This window comes from Lissotriton helveticus, chromosome 3_1 (genome assembly GCF_964261635.1).
Source record: "Lissotriton helveticus chromosome 3_1, aLisHel1.1, whole genome shotgun sequence".
NCBI lineage: Eukaryota > Metazoa > Chordata > Amphibia > Caudata > Salamandridae > Lissotriton > Lissotriton helveticus.
In genome coordinates, this window is record NC_136061.1 from 287531070 (window position 1) to 287553404 (window position 22335).

General features: G+C 45.9%; 1 protein-coding gene across 1 annotated transcript in view; it reads right to left on the reverse strand.

Moving 5' to 3' along the window:
- Window positions 1–22335, reverse strand: part of BRIP1 (BRCA1 interacting DNA helicase 1) — a 1630984-nt gene that overhangs the window by 976407 nt on the left and 632242 nt on the right. Inside the window, exon 9 of the mRNA XM_078679817.1 lies at window positions 18059–18258. Coding sequence (XP_078535943.1) covers window positions 18059–18258 — 200 coding nt within the window. The remainder of the gene's footprint in view (window positions 1–18058; window positions 18259–22335) is intronic.

Consider the following 22335-nt stretch of genomic DNA (forward strand, 5'->3'; position numbering starts at 1 on the left):
AAGGCCATCGGGGGGTCTGTTAATTTGGGTGAAAGTCGATTTAAGGGTACAAATCAAGGTGGTAGATGTAGATTCACTCGACATACTAGTGCTCAAGATCACCACCCGCGAGGGGAAATAAATACACTTAGTAAATGTTTACAACAGACCAATACCTCTATCAAAAGTTTCGCCAACACTAGCCAAATTAGATTCCTTCTTAGGTGGGCTGGATAGTAAAGACGACTGTGTCATTTTGGCAGGAGATCTAAACTGCAATTATGAACCAGTCCTGGGGCTTAGCGATATTTTTGAAGATGAGGATTGTGCGAATAAAATCCCTGCACTAGAGAACGCCAAACCGACTAAATGTTCAACCCTGGCAGTTCAGATAACAAACATATGTGCGGAGTATTCTCTCAGGGTCTGCAATGGACGCTTATCGTCCGATATTCTGAAAAAACCAACTTTCAGTAGGAATAATTACAGGAGCAATTTAGATTTTGTGATTGTCTCTATCCCTATTTGGCACTATATCCAGGACTTTGAGGTAAAGGATAGATCAGAAAGTGATCATTTTCCCCTGAGCCTATTAATTGAAGCTTCACTGTTGCAGGGTGTTGTGGGTACATCGCCAACAGACAATGACGTTAACACAGAGATACATGTTAGCAACAATAGACGAGTCCTCAAATGGCCATTTATACTGGACCATGGTGAGATCCTGGCAGAGATATATTCACTCTTTGCAGGGTCTTTTGATTTATTTTTAGGTTCTAAAGTAATAGAAGGAAATCCCATTTATTTCATGTCATTGCACAATTTTTTTTTTAATGATTTAAAAATGCTTGTAACTAAATTGCCCAAAAAAACCCAACAAAAACGCAGAATCTGTCCCATAGTAAACAATGGTATGACGGAATCTGTAGGGAATCCAAAAGGGCTCTTATATTAGCTATAAAATCTAATATTTTACCCGTGATAAAAACAGCTAGGAATAATTATAAGCAAGTACAAAAGGCCTCTAAAAAAGCCTGGGAGGAAGAACTATGGCCCGATATGCTGTTCGCTGTTAAAAACAATGACAATGTTGGTTTCTGGAGGCTGGTAGCCAACGGGAACCGTGTAGGGAGAGTGGTTAAAGACGTCCATTTGGACGAATTAACATGGGTCAACCATTTTACCAACCTCTACAAAAAGTTTGAAGACAGAGGAGCTGACGTGGATGTTCCATATCTTCCATACCCCACAGAGTGTATGGGCTTTACAATAGTCGAAACAGAGTCGGCAATCAACTTAGTAAAGACTGGCAAAGCCCCAGGCTTGGATAAGATCCCTGGTGATCTTTACAAACATGACTTAACAATCTGGGTACCATATATAAATTACTTGTGTAATATATTATCCCTTTGTCTAGATTTCCCTGAAAGCTGGCGTGGGGCAGAAATTGTTTTAATCTATAAAAAAGGGGACCGGATGGACCCCTCTAATTACCGGCCAATCAGCTTGATGGACATCCTCCAAAAAATTTATTCACGACACATATTAACTCGAGTCAGTGACTGGATGGATGAGAATGCAATTTTAACGAAATTCCAAGCTGGGTTTCGTAGTAAAGTAAGCACAATTGACCAGATATTCAGATTCTGCTGTCTCTATTGGAAATATGTATACATCAAAAAGGGTCATCTATACGTTGCTTTCGTTGATTTGAGAGCAGCGTTTGATTTAGTGCCACGCAATCTTCTATGGAAAACATTGAATGCTGTAGGATTGCCAAATAGCCTTTTGGTCCAGATAAAAGAACTCCACGAAAGGAATTTTGCGAAAATTCGATGGGGCCCAAATGGGGAATTAACCCAAAAAATCCCTATCGAGCGTGGAGTTCGCCAAGGCTGTGTTTTGGCCCCCACACTTTTTTCACTCTTTGTGAATGACATCCCCAAATTTCAAGAAGGATGTATAAATGACTCACCACAATTGAACGGTGAAAGGGTGACATCATTGTTGTTTGCCGACGACACTATTTTGATTTCCCAAACAAAAAAAGGACTCCAAGCACTACTCAATTCTTTTAGCAATTATTGTAGGAAGAAAGGCCTGGAGATAAACGGGAAGAAGACCAAATGTATGTCCCTCAATCCACAAAAAACAGCCAAAGGATGCTTAACTTTGGATGGATTTAAACTAGAATCGGTCTCGCACTTTTCGTACTTGGGTGTTACCTTAGATTCTAATCTTACTTGGAGAGCCCAAAGGGAAAAAAGTAAGCTAGCATTTATCCAGAACGTAAAGCCAATCCTTAGAAAACAAAGTATGAGCACTAGTAAAGCGGTGTCCCCAGTAGTCGAGCTATTTAAATTTAAGGTTCAACCGACAGCGCTGTACGGCGCAGAAATCTGGGGGCCAGGGTCAAAAGATACTTTTCGCGTTTTGGATAACAATTTTATGAGGAGCCTGGTAAGGGTCCCAAGAGGTACTCCCCTAGTTCCTCTCGAATTGGATCTCAACGTCAAAAGAACTGACCATTATACCATAATCCGCCCGTTGATGTTATGGGTTAGACTATGGAGAGTGCCCGAACTGCAGGACTATAGGGACGGCCTAAAGGAAATTATGGAATATGGCAATTCATTAACTATCCCATGGTTAAAGCATGTTAAAATTTGGCTTACTGAAATAGGTCTAATCCATTTCTGGGAAAATCCGGAACTTCTACCGCCCAATGCAAAACTAATTTTAAAAAGAGCATTTTGGAGTTGTATGGTAAACAGGGTAACAAATGTTTCGGTTGCTGGAACTCTGGTAACAAATTTTCTGAGCTTCAAGGACGAGCCGTTATTCGAGATCTTTCTCGATGAGATAGAACCTCCTTTAGCCAAAACCCTTTTCTTAAAATATAGGTATGGCAATTTATTGACCAAAAAAACTTTAGCACGATGGTCAAGGAGGCGAAATGATGCATCCCTGGAAGCTGATGAATTTTGTGCCATGTATGAATGTAAACAGATTGAAACCGAGGCCCATATGCTTTTCTTTTGCCCTGCTTATATAATGCCCAGAAAAAGATGGATTAAACCACTATGCTTACTGTTAGGTTTGAGCTCATGTAACCAGGCTCTAAGAATACTTAAAACTAACACCAATCAAGTAATAACTTTTAGTGTTAGCCGATTCTTACATTCAATCTTTTTCTTAAGGAAAAAAAAGGGACAACAGTTATAAATGAATGATGTATATTTCCATAAATGAACCAGCGGATGATCCTCCTAAAGGGAGGTTATTTGGTATATTCCAATGATTGTGCTTAATTTAGTTAAGATATGTATATAGATAATTGTTTTAACATGTTTTTATCAATGTAATGTTTTGTGCTTGACTCTTTTATGGCATTCCTGCCGAAATAAAGAAATTTGAATGGACAATCAAATAATTGTCTGTCCACATTTTTTATATCTTTCTGTTCTTAGTTGTTCCATAAAGTACAAATAATTGTGGTTTTACTCAGAACTTCCTGTCCTTTCCGCGAATTATCACACAGTAGGGTTGACATGCAGTGTGGTAAGATTCCAAATAAAACAGGTCACAGTACTGTTTGAATACAATGGAATTCAAAATCAGTTTTAGGGATAAACCTTTCAAGAGTCCTGACGTTATCTTGTCACTCTGAAACCTGATATAATCATCAAAATAAAGGGAGATGTATGCTCCTCAAAACCTTAGTATGAAGTTTGTGCTGTCATCAAATTTGGTGCCACATGCTAGTTCATGCGACTGAACTTTGCACTGGAAACACCTGCCACACACAACACATCTGAGAAACCTTTGGTGAGGATACCCTGATTGCTGGAAAACACTTGTGTACTTCAGGTTCAGGGACCACAACCATCCTGTTGACTGTAGGGCATCAAAAAGATTGGACGTTCAGAAGAGAACAGAGTCCTTCTCTCCACCATCAAAAGGCAAGAGTCCAAGTTGTGATGAATCTCATTAGATCGAACAAGAACAGAAAAGTCCACTGAGAGACTGAAAGTCTGGGTCTGGAGCCAATCATGGTGGCCAACTGCAGCTGGTACCTGTCCGGCCCCGGTATATAAAGCCAGGAACCTCGGCCTTATGATTGACAAAGACATCACCTGGGCACCACAGATTAATAAAGTTTAATCAGCCTGCTTTTTCATGTTAAGAGGCCTAAGGAAGATTCTTCCATTTATCCCTCTCTTTGAGAAAAACTGTGGTAGGAGCCATCGTCTTATCGAGAATTGATTATTGTAATGCTCTTTATTTGGGAGCAGGTGCAGCTCAACTCTCTAAACTTCAATCAATTCAGAACGCGGCAGTAAGAGTTCTGCTCAAACTACCTAAACATCATCCCACATACATCAGTATAAAACAACTTCACTGGCTCCCAGTGAGACGACGTATTCATTTTAAGACACTCTGCCTGGTGCAGAAAGCCCTTGTTGATGGTGGGGTTAAGGATGTGCAATCCTTGTTTTCTCGATATGTGCTGTCACATTGTTTAAGATCTTCCTCTCTTGGTCTGGTACAACATCCAAAAATAAGGAAAGCAAGGTGGGGAGGTAAATGCTTCTCCTTCTTAGGAGCCAAATTATGGAACTCACTGCCCACACAGTTGAGAATTCTGCCCAGGAGATCTGTGTTCAGGAAGGAAATTAAAACATGGCTCTTTTCCCATCCTTGAATCTGTGGGTCGCTGCCTCTGCACACCACTCAACGTTAAGACGCCTCGGCAATAGTGCGCTCTATAAATAAACTCAGTCAGTCACTGAGGAAGGAATTTGGCACTTCCATTACAATCTTCGCTGACACTGAATGGAGGTAGAGTAGAGAGCATGATGGGCAGTGGAGGTAAGTTAATATCAGCCAATGTGAAGTCCTGAGCAAGGGAACACAACTGTATGCTCCTGACTGCTGTATCCGCATGGTTACAGTGCATGCTAAGCATACACAGAGTTAGTACTTGCCCGTTGACATTAAACACCAACCACTCAAGGAAAGTGGGAACAAGTATTTGGGCTTATCCAGGTCTTTCAATGTCTAATGGTATTACAGCTAGAAAGGCATGCACATTTGCCTGACAAAAGTGGATGGAGGCATTCTAGTAATAAAAAACTCTAACATACTGCATCTAGTAACTTGGATTCCTCGTTATGAGGGATAAAAGCAGAATAAATAGGTTACATGCCTCTGCTCATACCAGTGAACACAAGATTGCACTTGAAGGACCAGAGTGATACATAAAGATTACTGTAGTGGATTTCTATGCTTTTAATAACTGAGTTGAATGAGGCATCTTCTACATTTACTTTGCCACCATTAATCAGTCTCTCCGCAACACTGCACAGTAGAACAAGCACCAGAAGCGCCTAGGTCAGGAATCAATTGTTTACCATGAACAATCCCACTGGGCAAACACCAGCACACAAAATCACCAAGGTACAGCGTATTTCATCTGTTGACCCTGTATGTACCCATACTGGTTTGAAAGATATTTATGGCGCAAAGAACATTCAGATACAATGGTGAAAATGACACTGTGTTACATGCGGACATTATTGGCACTGCCAGTATAGTTTAGAAATGGCCAGGTGCACATGATCTAAAGCCAGCCTGACACTAGGGAAACAACATTATTTATGGCAGTGCTGTGAATTGTGTGCTTTTGACAAATAAACTCCAGAAGAGGAACAAGCTGGGTTTGGACTGTCTTATTTCAAGACTTTTGGTTCTATTTTTACTCTTACTTGCACTCCTCACTATCAATGCCTAATCCTTGTGGCTTGTGATTCAGGTGAGTGGGTATTACTGCACACAAACTGTAACAAAGAATTGTATAGTGCTGTAAATAGTGGACTATAGCCATCAAGGATCACAGAAATGGCAGAAAACATGAGGCATCTTATTAGGAAGAGGAATGCATAAGTACTTTAAGGCCCGTTAATCTAGCTGAACTTTTATAAGAGAAATACAGTGCCAGAAGCCCTCTACATTAGTATGGTCATTGGACATTGGACAGGAAGCACTGCAGGATGAACTTACCATAGCATGCAGGATCCTCGCAATGCACTACTCTGAGGATCATGAGCGTGTATGTCTTCGGGACTAGAGGATTATAGAAGGGTGTGCATTGTCTAGGTACTGTGTGGACAGAAGTCTTGTGTCTTAGAATGACACACTTCATGAAACACCTGTTTAAGGACAAGAAGGTCTACATGCCCAATGAACAAGCAGGAATTTTGCCATAGGTAGCCGCCATCTTGAAGGCCAAAGTATAAGTCTTTATGGTCTATAGCATCCTTGCTAACAGAGTTGCTGCAGCTGTGATGGTTAGAATCCAGTTATCTGTTCCTCTGTAAAGTCGACAAAGACATCTGGGAACCAGAGAAACATCTAGTAAAGTGTCAATATTTCGAACCCTGTAACACTTGTTTTTTTTCTAAAGTAGCTGTCCAGAGAAACTACTAAGTCTATGGCACTTGTTAGTTTTACAAGAGTCATCCACATGATCATGACCTCTATTCCACTGTTTCACTGCAAGGAATCAACCAGGGGGTTATGAGCTATTACAAACTCCAAAAGAAGTTTACTAGCACACAAGAATTGCTGAATGCTATGATGATATAAAAAAAATACAAATATGACCAGGGTTAGAAAACTACATATGCAATGTCAACAAATGCTTCCAACTTTATAGTTACCCACTGATTATTTTGAATACAAACTAAGCACTATGAATAAGTCACTTACCTTTGGTAATGCCTTATTTGGTTGAGACTCGATCTAGCCGCAGATTCCTTACCTTAGAATATTCACCAGGCTTCAGCTTGGATCCAGAAGTTATTGAGCAATCCCCTTGCACATCGGTATCTGGCATCTATCTGGTCTGTGTGGCGTCGTCTGTGCAGGAAGTGACATGCACTGTGTCTATATAGGTGGCACCCCAGCGTGCCGACCTCAGTTTTGACTGTTTGTTCATACCAGAAGCACGGAGTCAAACTTAGGAGGACTGACTAGTGTGCCAAATTGAGGTCCTAGTGGATCTCTCTTCATGTGCTAAGACAGAGCGCAAAACCGGAAGGATGGACGTGTTGGTAAGGAATCTGCAGCTAGATAGAGTCTTTACCAGACAAGGCATTAGCAAAGGTAAGTAACTTTTTATCTGAAACTCCCAGCTGCTTATTACTTACCTTAGAATAGATACCAAAGCAATCTCTCCCTGGAGGTAAGTCTGGGAACTGTGTCAAACAAAGAAGTCCCGGAGTACCGAACGGGCAAATTACCCATCTCGCTGGAACTGTTGAGGCAGTAGTGTTTGGGGAGTATGTGCAGTGATACCCACACAGTGGCCTGACAGATGTCAAGGACTGGGACCCCTGTAGCCAAAACAATAGTCGATCTGGTAAAATGAGCTCTCACGCCCGCAGGAGACAATTACTTAGCCATTGAATAGCAGATCTTAATGCAGAGGATTATTAATTGAGAGATGGTTCTCTTTTGAATTACCACCTGCAAATCCAAAAAAAGGTGAATGTCCACCCGGAGATCTTTGTTACGATCAATGTAGAACAATAACGCTCTTTTTGGATTCAGGTGGTACAGTCTTTTCTCTTCTTTCATAGGATGACTGTTAAGTGTGGGAGGGAGAAGGTAAGCAGGGTGATGTTCTGCCGATGTGGTAAGGTGTGACTACCTTTGGCAAAAAAGATGCTCTGGTTCCAAGAACCAGCTTGTCTGGGAAGAAGGACATGTAAGGAGAGTTTACTGACAGTGCTTGTAGTACACTAACCCTCCTGGCAGATGTTATTGCCACTAGGCTGCAGAGGGCAGCTGTGCATTGGTTCAAAACTTGAACACTTGAAAGAGATGAGAACTAGATTCAGGTTCCATTGGGGTATAATGAAGGAGGAAATATATGCGGTAAACATTTAAGGATCTAGTCAGAACAAGTGACTTGAACAGGGAAGGTTGGTCTAGTAACCACAAAAAGGCAGCAATGGCGGAAAGATATCCCTTAACAGTGCCCAAAGCAAAGCCTTGTCGGGCCAGGGATAGAACAAACAATACAACTTCATACAAGGGTGCAGACAAAGGATCAACAGAATTAAATGCACATCAAGCCACAAATTTGTCCCATCACCAGGCATACATTTTGATTGAGAAGGAACGGCTGTCCGAAGGACATCATACACTTCAGAAGGGAGATCAATCCCTCTCAACTGTTGCCGCTCAATCTCCACGCTTGAAGGTAGAGAGTGGACTGGTTTGGGTGCAGGACCCTGGCCTACAGTTGCATCAGAAGAACCTCCCAGAGGGGCAGCCTGATCGGAGGACAGATGATCAAGATAAGGAGTTCAGGATACCATACTATCCCTGCCCAAACCGAAGCCACTACGATGACTTGGGCCTTGTCGTTCTTGATCTTCCTAAGAACTCTGAACAAGAGTGTTATTGACAGAAAGGTACATAGGAGTACTGAGCTCCACTCAAGACAAAACATGCCTTTGAGTAAGAGCCGCCTTGGAAACTCCAGAGCACAGAAGTGCTGACATTGCGCATTCTCGGAAGGAGCAAATAGATTTAATCAGGCTCTCCCGAATCTCAGAGACTGTGCACCATCTCCGGATGGAGACACCCTTCGTGATCTGCTCGGCATCAACAGTGGAGTTTGTCTGCTCGAGCATTTAGGGAGCTGAACTTCAGTAATAGGTCCTGATGTTCCAGTTATGTCAATATATGCAGAACCTCCTGAGATAGTATCCACTATCCCACCCGCCCCTGCTTGTTGCAAAACTACATGGCCATGGTGTTGTCACCTGAACTAGCCTTCTGATTGAAGGAAGAAAGGCTTTCAATGACAGTCAGATCGCTCTCAGTAACAATACACTGATGTGGAGCCGAAACTCGTCCGGAAACCAGATGACTTAGATCTCCACCTCTCCAAGGAGAACCAGCTAACCCAGAAGTGACTCATCTGTCAACGCTGTGAGCTCTGGGCGGACCAAGAGCAAGAGCTCTGCCGTTTACCCAAGTGTGGTCCATGAGTCAACACTGCAGGTCTTTTGTAGTTCCCTCTGATATCTGTACCAGGTCAGAGAGATTTCCCTGATGCTATGCCCACTGGGTCTTCAAGTCTCACTGCACAGCCTGGATATGAAAATGGGCATGTGTTACTAGCAGGATACAGGAGGCTATTAGGCCCAGCAGCCTCAGAGTCAGACTCACTGAAATCCAGGGTAGAGGCTGAAACATCAGTATCGTAGCCTGAATATTCTGGACTCGTTGTTTCAGAGGGCAAGCCCAAAACTGTATTGCATCCAGAAGAGCTCCCATAAAAGGAAGCAACTGAGAGCGAGTCAGGTGTGACTTTGGCAAGTTGATAGTGAACCCCACCAAGTGTAGGAGGTTTGCATTGGTCTGGAGGTGGGAGATGACTTCCTGGGCTGTGGCTGCCTTCAACAGCCAAATGTCGAGGTAGGAGAAGACTGGAACCCCTGAGATGTGCTGCAACCACCACCATCACCTTGGTGAACCCCCCAGGATCACTGGTAAGGCCAAAGGCTGGCATTGAGCCCCATGTAATGTGGGAGCTGCTTCCAAGGCCATGAAAGGACTGTACCTGCTGGTTGTGGTGGCTCAGGGGAAAGGGACACAACTGATAGCTCCTATCCTAGCCACAGAGGCAATGGAAGGTGGGGTGCGACTGTCATGGGGCCACAGTGATCCTCAATGACCCGGTAGTGGCCCTACTGTCCTTGAATCCCACCAAGGCTGAACCTGGCTTGTACTAAAGAAGCGAGTCCCATCAAAGAGCATGTTCATCAGGGATGCCTGTACATCCCCTGAAAAGTCAGTATTCCTCAACTAGGTGTGACGTCGGAGCACTACCGTAGAGGCAATAGCTCTGCCCAGTTAGTCATATCCAACCTGCAACTGATCGTCCACTTCGCTGCATCTTTTTCATCAGTAATAGCTTAGGAGAGTATAGTTCGGGCCTCATTCAGAACCACAGGCATCACTAGCATAACCGTATCCCACACAGTATAGGAAGAATGGTCCAATAAGCATGCAGTGTTCACAACATGCAGTGCCGGGCTGGTGGAAGAGAAAAGCCTCTTACCAAAGGTATCCAGACTCTTAGATTTCCTATCTGGTGGTGGGGTAGGAAACATGCTGGGATTGATTTTGGAAGTTGAGGCCTGGATCACCAGGCTTTCAGGGGCGGGGTACTGGGAGAGGAAGCCTGGCTGACAGGGAGAGGGACGATGGTGGCGAGAAGTGGTCTTATGCACAGAAGGGTCTATTCAGGGCTTGGCCCAGGCCTCGAGCAGGACATCAGTGAGTGCTTTGTCAAAGGGTAATAAGAGTTCTGAAGGAGATACCCCGTGCTGAACCGTCATGGGCAGCCCTGGGTCCATGACCTTAGCAACGCTCTGGACCACCATCACAAAAGAAAGCCCATACTTTGTAGCCACAGTGGAAGATAGAGAGAGAAGTCCAGTGTCTGGTGAGGTGCCCAGGCCACTATTATCAGCCAGGTCTTCGTACCTGGTGTCATCGGTCATGGACTCTGCTAAGGGGTCACAGTAGTCAAAGAGATCCTCAGATCTCCTACATTCATGCTCCTTAGCGGCAGAGACGTTTTAAATCATGGACACAGTGGGCTCTGACCCTGTGGCCTCAGCCTTTCAGGGATCCTCCCTGATTTAGCTTGCTCTGATCTGCAGGGAGTCTTGCCCTGACAGCCATTAATAATTCTCAAATTTATTTTAATGTGAGTGATGTGTGAGAGTCTATGACAGACATTTTGAGGAGAAATGTTGTGTTTATATTTCATGCAACTTCCATAAAAAAAGTTTCTTGGAGGGGCGTGGCCAGCAGCCGAGGAAGATGGCGGTGTAGTTCCGGAGCTGCGCTAGCGACCTTATTCTTACCCTCTAAATCCGGCAAAATCTGTGCACTGGAGCGGCTGTAGTGGACACCCGCGGAGGTTGGGGCTGTCTTGCGGCCGGCGACGGTGCTTCACAGAGTCCACGAGTGCCCTGAGACGACGTAGGTGGACAGGCGGCGATCGGCCGAGTGCATCCAAAATGGCGGCTGCCCGAAGGTTGTGAGCGGTGGTTCCTCGGGATCGAGTGGCGGACGGCTGCATCTGATTCAGCTGAGCGGATCCCAGCTTGAGGCACTGGTGGTGGTCCGCTCGGGGAGGAACCTGACTTTGAGTGACACCGGCAGCAGAGACCCCTGATATTGCTGCCCAAGTGCGAGTGAGGGCGCTGCCCTAATATACTGCCAATATAGCGGTGAGTGGCGGCAACGGAGCGGGGGTCCCATGTGGAAGGCTGTGCATGGATAGTCATCTGTCTGGGGGATACTGCGCCTGGGAGTGAAGTAGAGGCCTGAGACTGTCTGGACGCCTGTGAGCAGGAGGGGCCGCTCATTCGGGCTTTACGTCTGGCTCTAGGGGAGTGGGTATCCTCTTGCGTAAGACCTTTCCTGTGGTGATCACCGGGACGTGGACGGATAACTCGGGCTGTATGGTGGCAATGGCGGGAGGGTGGCCGGGACGGACGGTGGTATTCTGTTCCTGCTGTGTCCCGCCGGGCTTACATTCAACAACTCACAAACGGTTAGGATCCTTCTTGGCAGACCTTCCCTTGGGGACGCTCTTGGTGGGTGGAGACATGAATGCCGTTCTGGACGCGGACCTCGATAGGTCGGGTGGGGGCAGGGTCACCGGGGGGAGTGGGGGCTACAATGGTTCCTGGAGTCTTTTGGTTTGAGTGACCTGTGGCGGGCACACCACCCTGCCTCGAGACAATACACGTTCTACTCCGCTAGGCATGGGTCCTTATCCAGATTGGATTACCCGCTGACGCGTATTGATTAAATGGGGGACTTCTCGGACCCCCAGATCTTAGCCAGGGGTCTCTCTGACCATTCCCCGGTGGGTGCGCTATTGAGGGGGCCGGTGGTTAACAGGGCAGTGTTCCGTCGGATTGATCCGTGGCACCTACGGGATGACACGATGGGGGACAAGCTCAGAGAGTGCTCCCTGTTTTACTTTGAGGAGAACCAGGGGTCAGACACGTCACACGCAGCACCGTATATATGATGTGGGGGACAAGGCCCTGAAGCTTCTAGCTTGGCTGGAGCGCAGAGATAGGGAGCGTTCCTGGGTTGCTGCAAATCGGGATCCCTGGTGTCCACCAGTACGGATATAGTGGAGACGTTTCCAACGCACTTTGAGGAGGTGTACTCCCCGGCATGTACAAGGACGGAACAAGACTGTGAGGGATTCCTCTGTGATTTTGCGCTTCCCACTCTGTCACAATCCCAGAGGGATGCTCTGGAGGCAGCTCTAACTCGTAAGGAGATAGGGGCGGCGCTTAACTCCCTGCAATCCGGTAAGGCACAAGTCCCTAACGGACTCCCGGTTGAGATCTTCAAGAAACAATCGAACATTGTCAAGGGCACTTTTTTACGTATGTACTTGGAGGCGTGTCAGGTGGGGACGCTACCACCAGACCAGAGGGAGGCCACGAATGTGGTTATCCACAAAGACGGCAAGCCGGTCGATTGTTGCTCCTCTTATCGGCCGATTTCACTCCTAAATGTAGAGGCGAAGGTATTAGCCAAGGTCCTGGCAGATAGGTTGTTGCCGGTGCTGCCTGACCTGGTACACGTAGACCAATCGGGCTTCATGCCGCGCAGGAGCACGAGACATAACCTCCGGCACCTATATGGCGCGCTGTATATGACAGAGGGCGTGGGGGACACACAGACTGCGTAGATGGCGTTCAACAGCATCGAGTGGCCATACCTTTTTATGGTCCTGCGGCGGCTGGGCTTTGGTCTGATTTTCTGCAGCTGGGTGCGCCTCCTGTATGAACAGCCGATGGCGCGTGTACGCGTCAACGGAACGGTATCCAGAGCTTTCCAGCTCAGGCGGGGCACGAGGCAGGGGTGTCCTTTATCCCCCCTCTTGTTTGCCTCGGCATTGGAGCCCTTGGCTCTTTGGGTGAGGAGGGACAGGTCGTTCTGGGGCCTGGCACTGTCCGCATCAGCCTGTACGCTGACGATATTGTGCTCTATATGGCGAGGCCTTATCAGTCCATGGCACAGGCGCTTCACCTTTTTGAGCTTTTTGGGAGCTATTCGGGTTATCGCATAAATTGGGCAAAGTCGGTCATTTTTCCTCTCTCTGGCCCTCCCCCGCGGATACCATCCGGGTGCCCGGCGAGGTTAGTGAGTGATGGCTTCAAATATTTGGGGGTCTTTGTCACTAGGGACAGAGCAGAGTTCCTTGCTAGAAACCTTGAACCTCAGCTGTTGCGCCTTCTCACCGATGTAAGGCACTGACGCGGGCTGCCCTTGTCCCTGGTTGTTTGTGCCGTGATGTTTAAAATGTTGGCGTTACCTCGCCTCTTGTACATTCTGCAGAATACACCGTATCCAATCCCGCAGGGGTTCTTTAAACGGGTATCTCAGGCGGTGCGAACGCTCCTATGGGACGGGGCATCCTTGGGATCGCGTTGCGAAAATTAACGAGGGGGGAGTACGACGGTGGGCTGGCCCTGCCGGACGTGCAATTATACTACTGGGCGCCTCAGCTACAGGTTGTTAACGATTGGGTTTATGCTGACAGGTCGGAGCCAGCCTACAGAGCGGACCGATTTGTGATGCCGGGCGAGAAAAATCGCTCTTATACACCTGGAGGACGAGTGCGGATTGGCCCTCACACACCAAGGTGGTGGTCCAATGTTGAAGGGAGGCGAATAGACTCCTGGGGTAGACGGGATCCCTGACGGGTAGGACTCCCCTGTGGATTTGGGAACAATTGAGTGAAGTGACTCGATTGAAGGGCTTTAGGGGCTGGCAGCTCATTGGAATTGACTGCTTGGGAGACGTGTGGAGGTGAGACGCACCCTGCTCCTTTGAATATCTGCAGACAGAGTATGATCTCCGGGATTCGCAGCGTTACCACTACCTACGCCTTATCCATGCCATACGATCCCATGTTCGTGGGGGCGCATCCATTCCGGAATATTCCCCCATGGAGGATCGTTTACTCCTGGATCCCATTCTTGAAAAGCCCACGTCCACGATCTACCGGAAGTTGATAAATAACATGCCCGATCCAATGGTGTCCTTAAGGGCGACTTGGAAGACGATGATTGGCAGAACGCCCTGCAGAGTCCCCAGGAGATTGCTGTCCGTGCTAGGTTCCGGCTCATACAGCTCAAAATCCTTCATTGGGTGTACTACCCTCGCACCCTACTGCATTCCTGGGGCGGGTGTCAGTCTGCTTTGTGTGCGTGCGGGTGTAGGGGGGAAGGATCCTTCTACCACATTCTGTGGGACTGCCCGGAGATTGTCCCCTATTGGACCAAGGTCACGAATATAATGGCGGAGGTGGTGGCTCTCCGGTCGCGAGGGAGCCCAGATGGTTGCTCTTAATGATTAAGGGGCCCTCCTCAGTGGGACCGGGACCTGGATTGGTGTCAGAGGGTGGAGGAAACCATTTACAAAAGTAGGGGGTGGCTGAAAAAGTTGAAGAAGATTTGGGGGCCCTGGAGAAGATATAGGGGAATGGGGGTTGGCCTGGGGTAATGGTTCCAACTCTGCACGTTCCGATGCAATGTAACCAATGGATTGACATGTTAAATGAACTAGGCACTATTAATAAAAAGTTTTAAAAAATGTTTTTTTTTAAAGTTTCTTTTAGATCAAAACAGGACTTCACGTATAAGAAATGGGTGTCACAGAGATTATTTGCAGTAATATTAATGAGCTGCTGCTGCTGTGTTACAATATTTAAAAAAGAAATCATTATCCCTGAATATTAGATGTAAACACATTTAGAATATGGACGAGTTTCCCTGTGCACTGTCAATGACCTAGCAAAAGAAGGCATGAAAGAGCTTAATTGGTTCACAAATTCAAAGGTGGTCCAAAAAGGGCCCCTAAAATACGTGTGGCCCAGGGCCCCCAAAATCCTTAAGATGTCCCTGCTAAACAGGCCCTTCAAGAAATAGGGCTCCATCTCTAATTCAGGCTGTGTGGGCCTGACCAGTGCAGGAACCGACCCAGTGCGAAGTTGGTCCAGCTCCGTATCTGAGTCTGGAATCACGATAGGTTCGACGGAGCTGAAAGCATTAATGGAGCAGTACTCGAAAGAGCTCACGAAGACGTGGCTGGGGCTGATCCGGATGGGGCAACTAGCCTTGATCGTGGACCCACCAGTGGAGCGCCAGTAACAGATGCTCCATAACCGATGGGACCAGTGGGTGCTCTAGAGGGGTCAGCTGCTCAGAGATGAGGCTCATGGCCTCATAACATTTGTGTTGTTAGAAAGGGGGTAGCTCTGGCTGCACAGGAACAACCTGAGAGCCATGATCGGATTTGTGACATCGTTCTCGTTTCGTCCAAAGAATAGGATTGATGCAGAGAAGGCAAAGATTGCTTCGACTTCCTCGACTATTTCTTATGGGGATTACCTGAAGACGTCTAGGAGTGCAGCAAGTGCCTACACAAGCGACTCCAGGAGTGATCACGAGATCTGTTATGTGAAAGGTACCTGGAGCAGCTCTGAGTCGCAAGGCTACGAGCTAAGAACTTCAGGGCCTGCTTGCAGATTGTCTGCACTGCGCACGTGATGCGGAGTCGTGGTCCCTCTGCAGGCACCACAGTCACACCAGGTGGGAATCTGTCACCAACGTCTGCCGATGATAGGCTCCACAAGACTTGAAGCTGGTGGGTTTCTTTGAGGACATCCCTGAAAAAAATAGAAAAAGGCACACTAATCATCGACAAAGTGCAGAAACAATCCAGTCAAAAAGTAACCGACGAGAGCGTGTCTTGATCCAAGCTAATTGCGTGGTAAAGAAGAAACTGAGGTCAGCGTGCTGGGATGGCACCTATATAGGCACCACGCACGTTCCTTCCGGCACGGATGACGCCAACGATGACATGCAGAGCCAACCAACGCCATCTACCAGCACACAAGGTAATTGCAAAAAAAATTTCTGGATGCCTGGGAAATATTCTAAGGTAAGGAAACTGCATTTAGAAGTCTCTATCGAATAGTTATTTTCTAAGCTTGAAAGAAGTTCTCATGGGTTAACAAATGTATTGTAATCCTGATGATTATTACAGCAAAACTTAATGGCAGTTCAGCTCAGAAGAAAGACTGTTTCAAATTGAAAAAGAGAAAGCAAATCCAGAGCGTCAGCAGGTATATAATAGGCATTACTTCAGGTTAAAATATCAGTGTTCAAACTACAATCATAGTAAGGCTCTCATTTATTTTAGTAATTGAAGCTCCAGAAGTGAAGTTTAAGCCCAATTGTGAAAACAGGCAACTGATGATATCCTTTGCCCATTATTCTCTCTCTTGTCCCATTCCCCTTTGTGGATTGTGGAGTTGACTTCGGGTTTTGCGAAGAGTTGAAAATATCCTCTCTTCTGTCAGAACCAGATTTATAGATTAATGCTTCCTAACAGGTAACATCTTGTGGGGCCTAGATGATATTGAAGGCGATCTCTTACGTTTGCCTAATAACAGCACCTGTTCCATTTGGCAGGTTGTGCCCCAAAAGTAACAAGACCTCTATGAACTCCTTTAGTATAGTGAACACACAAAATCCTAACTGTTGAGGAGCCATACCATCATGTGCTGTTACGCCAGGTCATGACTCTCTTTCTTGTTAGTAGCACGGGATGGACACTGAATTTGTAGGTTTTCCCCTCGGCAAGAGCCTGGAGACATGGTGACCAAAACTGATGTTTCTTGGCCAGGACTACTACAGTTACCTCACACTTCTTGCTCTTTGTTTTAGACAGCAACCTGGATATCAGGAGTATAAAATGAAAGACATAAGCAATCAATTCTTGTTGGCTGTGCATACTAGTGAAGAACTGGCATTTCCTATTATTGTTTGTAGTAGAGTGGGAGGTAACCACAACATGTGAAAAAGCTTGCTGAAGCGGTCGACCATTGAGTTCCATACTTGTGACATGGAATTTTGAGTCTATCAGGAATATCCACTAAACTGCTCTCCACGCCATGCAATTTTTCTATTAATATGGCAATCTTGTGCTGAAATGCCCTGTTCAAGAATGTGTAGGCATCCTAAAGTACAACATGGAACTTTTCCTGTCCATCAAATTCTCACTCTGGAATATTCAATACCAGGCAATGAGGCTTGCATATGCTCTATAATATGCATGCACAGTCACTTCCTCAATAGTTACTGAGATCGACCAGCTATTCAATGACACAGAACAACAGGGGTTGGCATTTTCCACAAGCCATACACAGTATGGTTTGGTGATACCTCGGTAATACCTCGGTAATCAAAGATTATCAACAAATGGAGTCATCTCTGTAGAAGTGGACAAGTCCAACTGAAAGAACAACATTTGGAAAAAAATACAAAAAAAACATTCTCCACACTCCAGGATTCCCTTTTTAATGCCTTAAAGCTACTAGATGTCAACAACACCAACAAGGCTGCTCCTTCCCCTGATTTCCCTGTTACAGTCTTCTGCATTTTTTTTGGGACTGAAACAATTGCAGAAAAAAAAAATCTAAACAGACTGTGGACGCATGAGGAATTGTTGGAGACAGTGGCCTCCATACAGGATTCTCCTTATAGACACTCCCAAGTTAACTCCTACACACTTGAAAGCTTTGACCATAAATAAGAGCATTTACGACCCATGCAGTAGAGGCAAGATGAACAAAGCGTGTGACTCTGTGACAGATTCTTGCTTTAAAACAAGTGAAGTCTCCAAGCATGAGATGTACATCAATGAGACTCTACTTGCCCTCAAGCCATAAATGATTGGAGTGCCCGATGAAAAAAACATTATTAGAAAGTACTTCTTGTCCAGTAAAAAGGGGGTAGATATATGTTACACTCACAGAACAGCACAGCAAATCTACGTATGATTGCTTTTCAATTACAATGCGTGTGAATGTCGGATCATTTTAAGACAACACATAGGCGGTCCAAAACATCACCAGGTCGGCCAATACTTCAACTCTCCTTACTTTGTCAAACTGCAGCACACAGCCAAGAGAGGCAAATGGTCTTCACTTCGGATGTTGTATTTCACCATAGATTCAATTTCCTCTCGTGTTTCTATGAGCTGGGCTTCTGTGACACTGTAGCTTGCTGCCTCGCGAGCGGAGTCTTCAATGTTGTGAGCTTCATCCAAAATAACCACTTGGTCTTTTAAATCAATTTCCATCTGTAATGTGAGTTTATGTCAAGTAAAAACATTACAAGTTATCTGTTCTGCTAAAACTCAAGCAACTCTTTAAAGCAAAGAATAACCTACCTTTAACCGCCTTGTTGCAAAGTGCAGGGATGTAGATTTCTTCATGTATCTGTTTACATTTTTGAAATTCAGTCATTTAACCAATAAAATCTGCCCTTTTGCCCGGTGTCTGCCCTTTGTTTACAACATAAGAGGTTTTTCAACAGGATTACCAATTCCCAAGAAGCCCTCTCTGGATCACAAGAGTTGGAAGTAACAAAGCTCAAATGCACACAGTAAAATACGTGAATTTTACCAACCATGTGTTTAAAAATTAACAGTAAGATCCTGTTTTATCTTTCCTGGGGTCCGATCTGCACCTGGGCCCCCTGACCGTGGGAAAGCTGCAGCTACCATTTCTTGTTATTGTTTGACACCAAGTGGCCTTGCGCCACCCGGGCAAAGATGGTGCACCTCTGCAAAGTATTCCTCCTCCTTCAGAACCGTGGCTGGACTCACGATCATCAAAGCAGGAATTTGTGACTAGACACAAGGGTGTGTTATCTGGGGCTGCAGCATTTGGTACGTGGTTTTTAAATCGCAGCCCACCAGAATGTGCTGTCCTGTTTTGCTAAAGACATCTAGGGGATATTCAGAAAGTTGACCTAGAAATGCATTCATCCTTTTGCTTACCATTGGCTTTGTGGTTTGCAACTCACATTCTCTGGCTTTCTATTTGCTGGCTGAATTTGCTATAGGCTGTCCAGCTCTAGTTGTCCCTCCCGTTGCCCAAACCTTGTTTCCTGTATCTTTCCACAAACTCACTTTCTGTAAATGGGCCTTTAAATCTTGTTCTCATCTAGTCACATTTGCTGTGCATTCAAATAAAGACATTGGTTAAATGTCAGGCTGTGTCTTCCAGGGAACTTGGTGTTTATTTTTATTTTTCTGATTTCAAAGTGAGAGGATTTATGTGACAATCATGCTGGCTACTGGGGGCTGTTTGAGTAGGGCTGTAGAATGTTTTTTTCCTAGCACACAACATAATGTAAATGTCTGTAATTAAACTGTGCTGACAATCAAATCAGTACATTAGGGGATGTCATACACATCGTTTGTGCGCTGCATACTTTTATCAGTAAAGCGGAAAGCAAATGTGATGGTTATTTTAAATGCTGATTTGTTTTATCTAATGAAAGTACACTACCATACCACGCATACTCAATGTTACACCACTCTACTCTGGACCACTCCATGCCACTGCACTATATTTTGCACCATTCCACACTATGCTTCTCTACTCCAAGCTGCGTCACTGCAGTCTTCTCTGCACCACTCCATTCTACACCACTCCACTCTATGCCAATGCACTTTACCGCAAACCACTCTACTATGCACCATCTGCACTCTACTCAATGCCACCCTACTCTGCAAAACTGCACTCTATGCCAATGCACTCTACTCTGTACGATTCCACTGTAAACCAGTGCATTCTATGTCATTCTAATCTACTCTCCACCACTACACTCTACTCTAACATAATCTACTCTATGCCACTGCTCTCGATGCTGCTGCACTCAGCACCACTCTACTCCACTCTGCACTACTCTATGCCACTGCACTCTATGCCAATGCACTCTACACCACTTTACTCAAGTCCAATGCACTTCACACTAAGATATTCTGCACTACTGCACCCTACCTCATTGTACTTTGTCACTGTACTTTACACCACTCTACACCACTGTACTCTAAGTCATTACTCTCTACGCCACTGCACTCCACGCCACTCTACTCTGCACCACTACACTCTGTGCCACTGCACTCTATCCTGCACCACTGCACTCTATGCTAATGTACTCCACGCCACTCTACTATACCCCGCTGCACTCTTCAACAGTATACGTTCCAACACTGCAATCTGTCACTCTACACTATTGAACTCTGCATCGCTCCACTCTGTGAGACTGTACTCTATGCCAAACCACTCTAACCCACTTAATCTACTCTGCACCACTGCTCTCTATGCACTCCACTCTATACCCCTGCACTCTACGCCACTTCACTCTACTCTGAAACAATCTACTCTATGCCACTGCAGTATATGCCACTCTGACTCTGCAACGCTCCATTCTACACTGCTTCACTCTATGCCACTCCCCCTACACCACTGCACTCTATGCCAATCTACTCTACACCACTGTACTGTACGCCACTATTCTCAACTATATGCCACTGCATTTTACTCTACTCGGTTGCTCTCTATGTCACTTTACTCTGCACAACTGCACGCTACACTAATGCACTCTACGACACTCTACACCACTATGCTCTGCAGCACTGCACTCTCTGCCACTGAACTCCATGCCACTCTACTCACTTATAGTATTCAGGACAGACAATGCTATAAAGACGCCTTAGCCACTTATAAGCGTTCTATAATCTCCCATAAAAGTGCGTTTTTTTTATCTCAAATCAAGCCTGCCCAAAACTCCGCCGAAAAATTGTTTCAAGTGGTTACTACTCTTTCAACGCCTCCAGTAGCCCCCTCAATAGAGCCATCTCAAGAGCTATGTGACTCCTTAGCCGACTACTTTGCCACCAAGGTCATTAATATATTCTCGTCCTTTTCTTCTTTATCCGAAACAGACGGACCTTCCCCCCGGTCCACGCCTACCCTTTCCACTCCATCCTTTTCCCTCTTTCTCCCTGCCACGGCAGAAACCATCAGCAGATATGTGTCTACTATCAGATCAGGTTCCCCTCTAGATCCCTGCCCACCCTCGGTATTAAATCGCCTCCCTGACGCCATTACCTTACCTCTTAAAGACATCTGCAACTCCATGTTCCACACAGGAGTCTATCCGGAGATATGGAAAAGAGCAGTGATTAAGCCCCTATTAAAAAAAACATCTTTGGACCCCTCGCAGTTAGCAAACTATAGACCCATAGCTTGCCTCCCTTTTCCTGCCAAGATCTTTGAATCCCTTATGAACCATCAGCTCTCGGAATATGTCAACCAACATCACTTACTGGACGACACCCAGTTTGGGTTCAGGCAGGGCCACGGTACCGAAACGGCACTAATAAAAGCAGCAGATGAAATTAGGACAATACTAGACCAAGGCGGAGCGGCGGTCCTCATACTGTTCGACCTATCTGCCGCATTTGACACGGTCGATCATTCCATCTTGATCGACCGTGTCTCCGCCTTGGGGGTCAACCACCGAGCCAAGGATCTTTTGGCCTCCTTCCTTGCCAACCGCTCACAATCTGTTAAACTGGGCACATTCTACTCACCTACCTTCACCTTGCCGTACGGAGTACCTCAGGGATCATCGCTAAGTCCGACACTATTTAACATCTATGTGTCGGACTTGGCGAGGGTCATAAAATCTCATGGCCTGAGTTTAACCACCTATGCGGATGACACCCAACTGGTGTTGGCCGTGCACAAGGATGGGGCAGCGGTTGCCTCGAGATTCCAGGATGGCATGCGAGCCATCAGCCACTGGATGTCGAGGAACTGCCTAAAGTTAAACTCGGATAAGACCGAGGTCATGATCTTTGGCAACCTCTCCCCTGGATGGTCTGACAACTGGTGGCCAAACGACATGGGCCCCCCTTCAGAACGAGTCACCAAGGTTAGAAACCTTGGAGTCATATTTGACGATAAATTGACATTCCACCATCATGTCAATACAGTGGTCTCCTCTTCCTTCCTGGTTCTAAGAAAAATTAAAAAGCTGCTTCCATACCTACCAGCAGATGCAGGCAAAACTCTCATGTCCACCCTGGTCTTTTCCAAATTGGATTACTGTAACTCTCTCCTGCTTAACGCCCAGGAACATGTCCTAAATTAATTACAGTCCATCCAAAATGCTGCAGCCAGGGTCTTACTTTCCACCCCCAAGCATCACTCAATTGCTGCAGGAATCCGGCAACTGCACTGGCTACGTGTCAGATGGCGTATCAAATTTAAGGCGCTTTGCACCGCCTATAAGGCAATGCACAACTCAGGACCACATTACTTAAGGAAAGCTTTTGCAACCTACACCCCCAACAGAC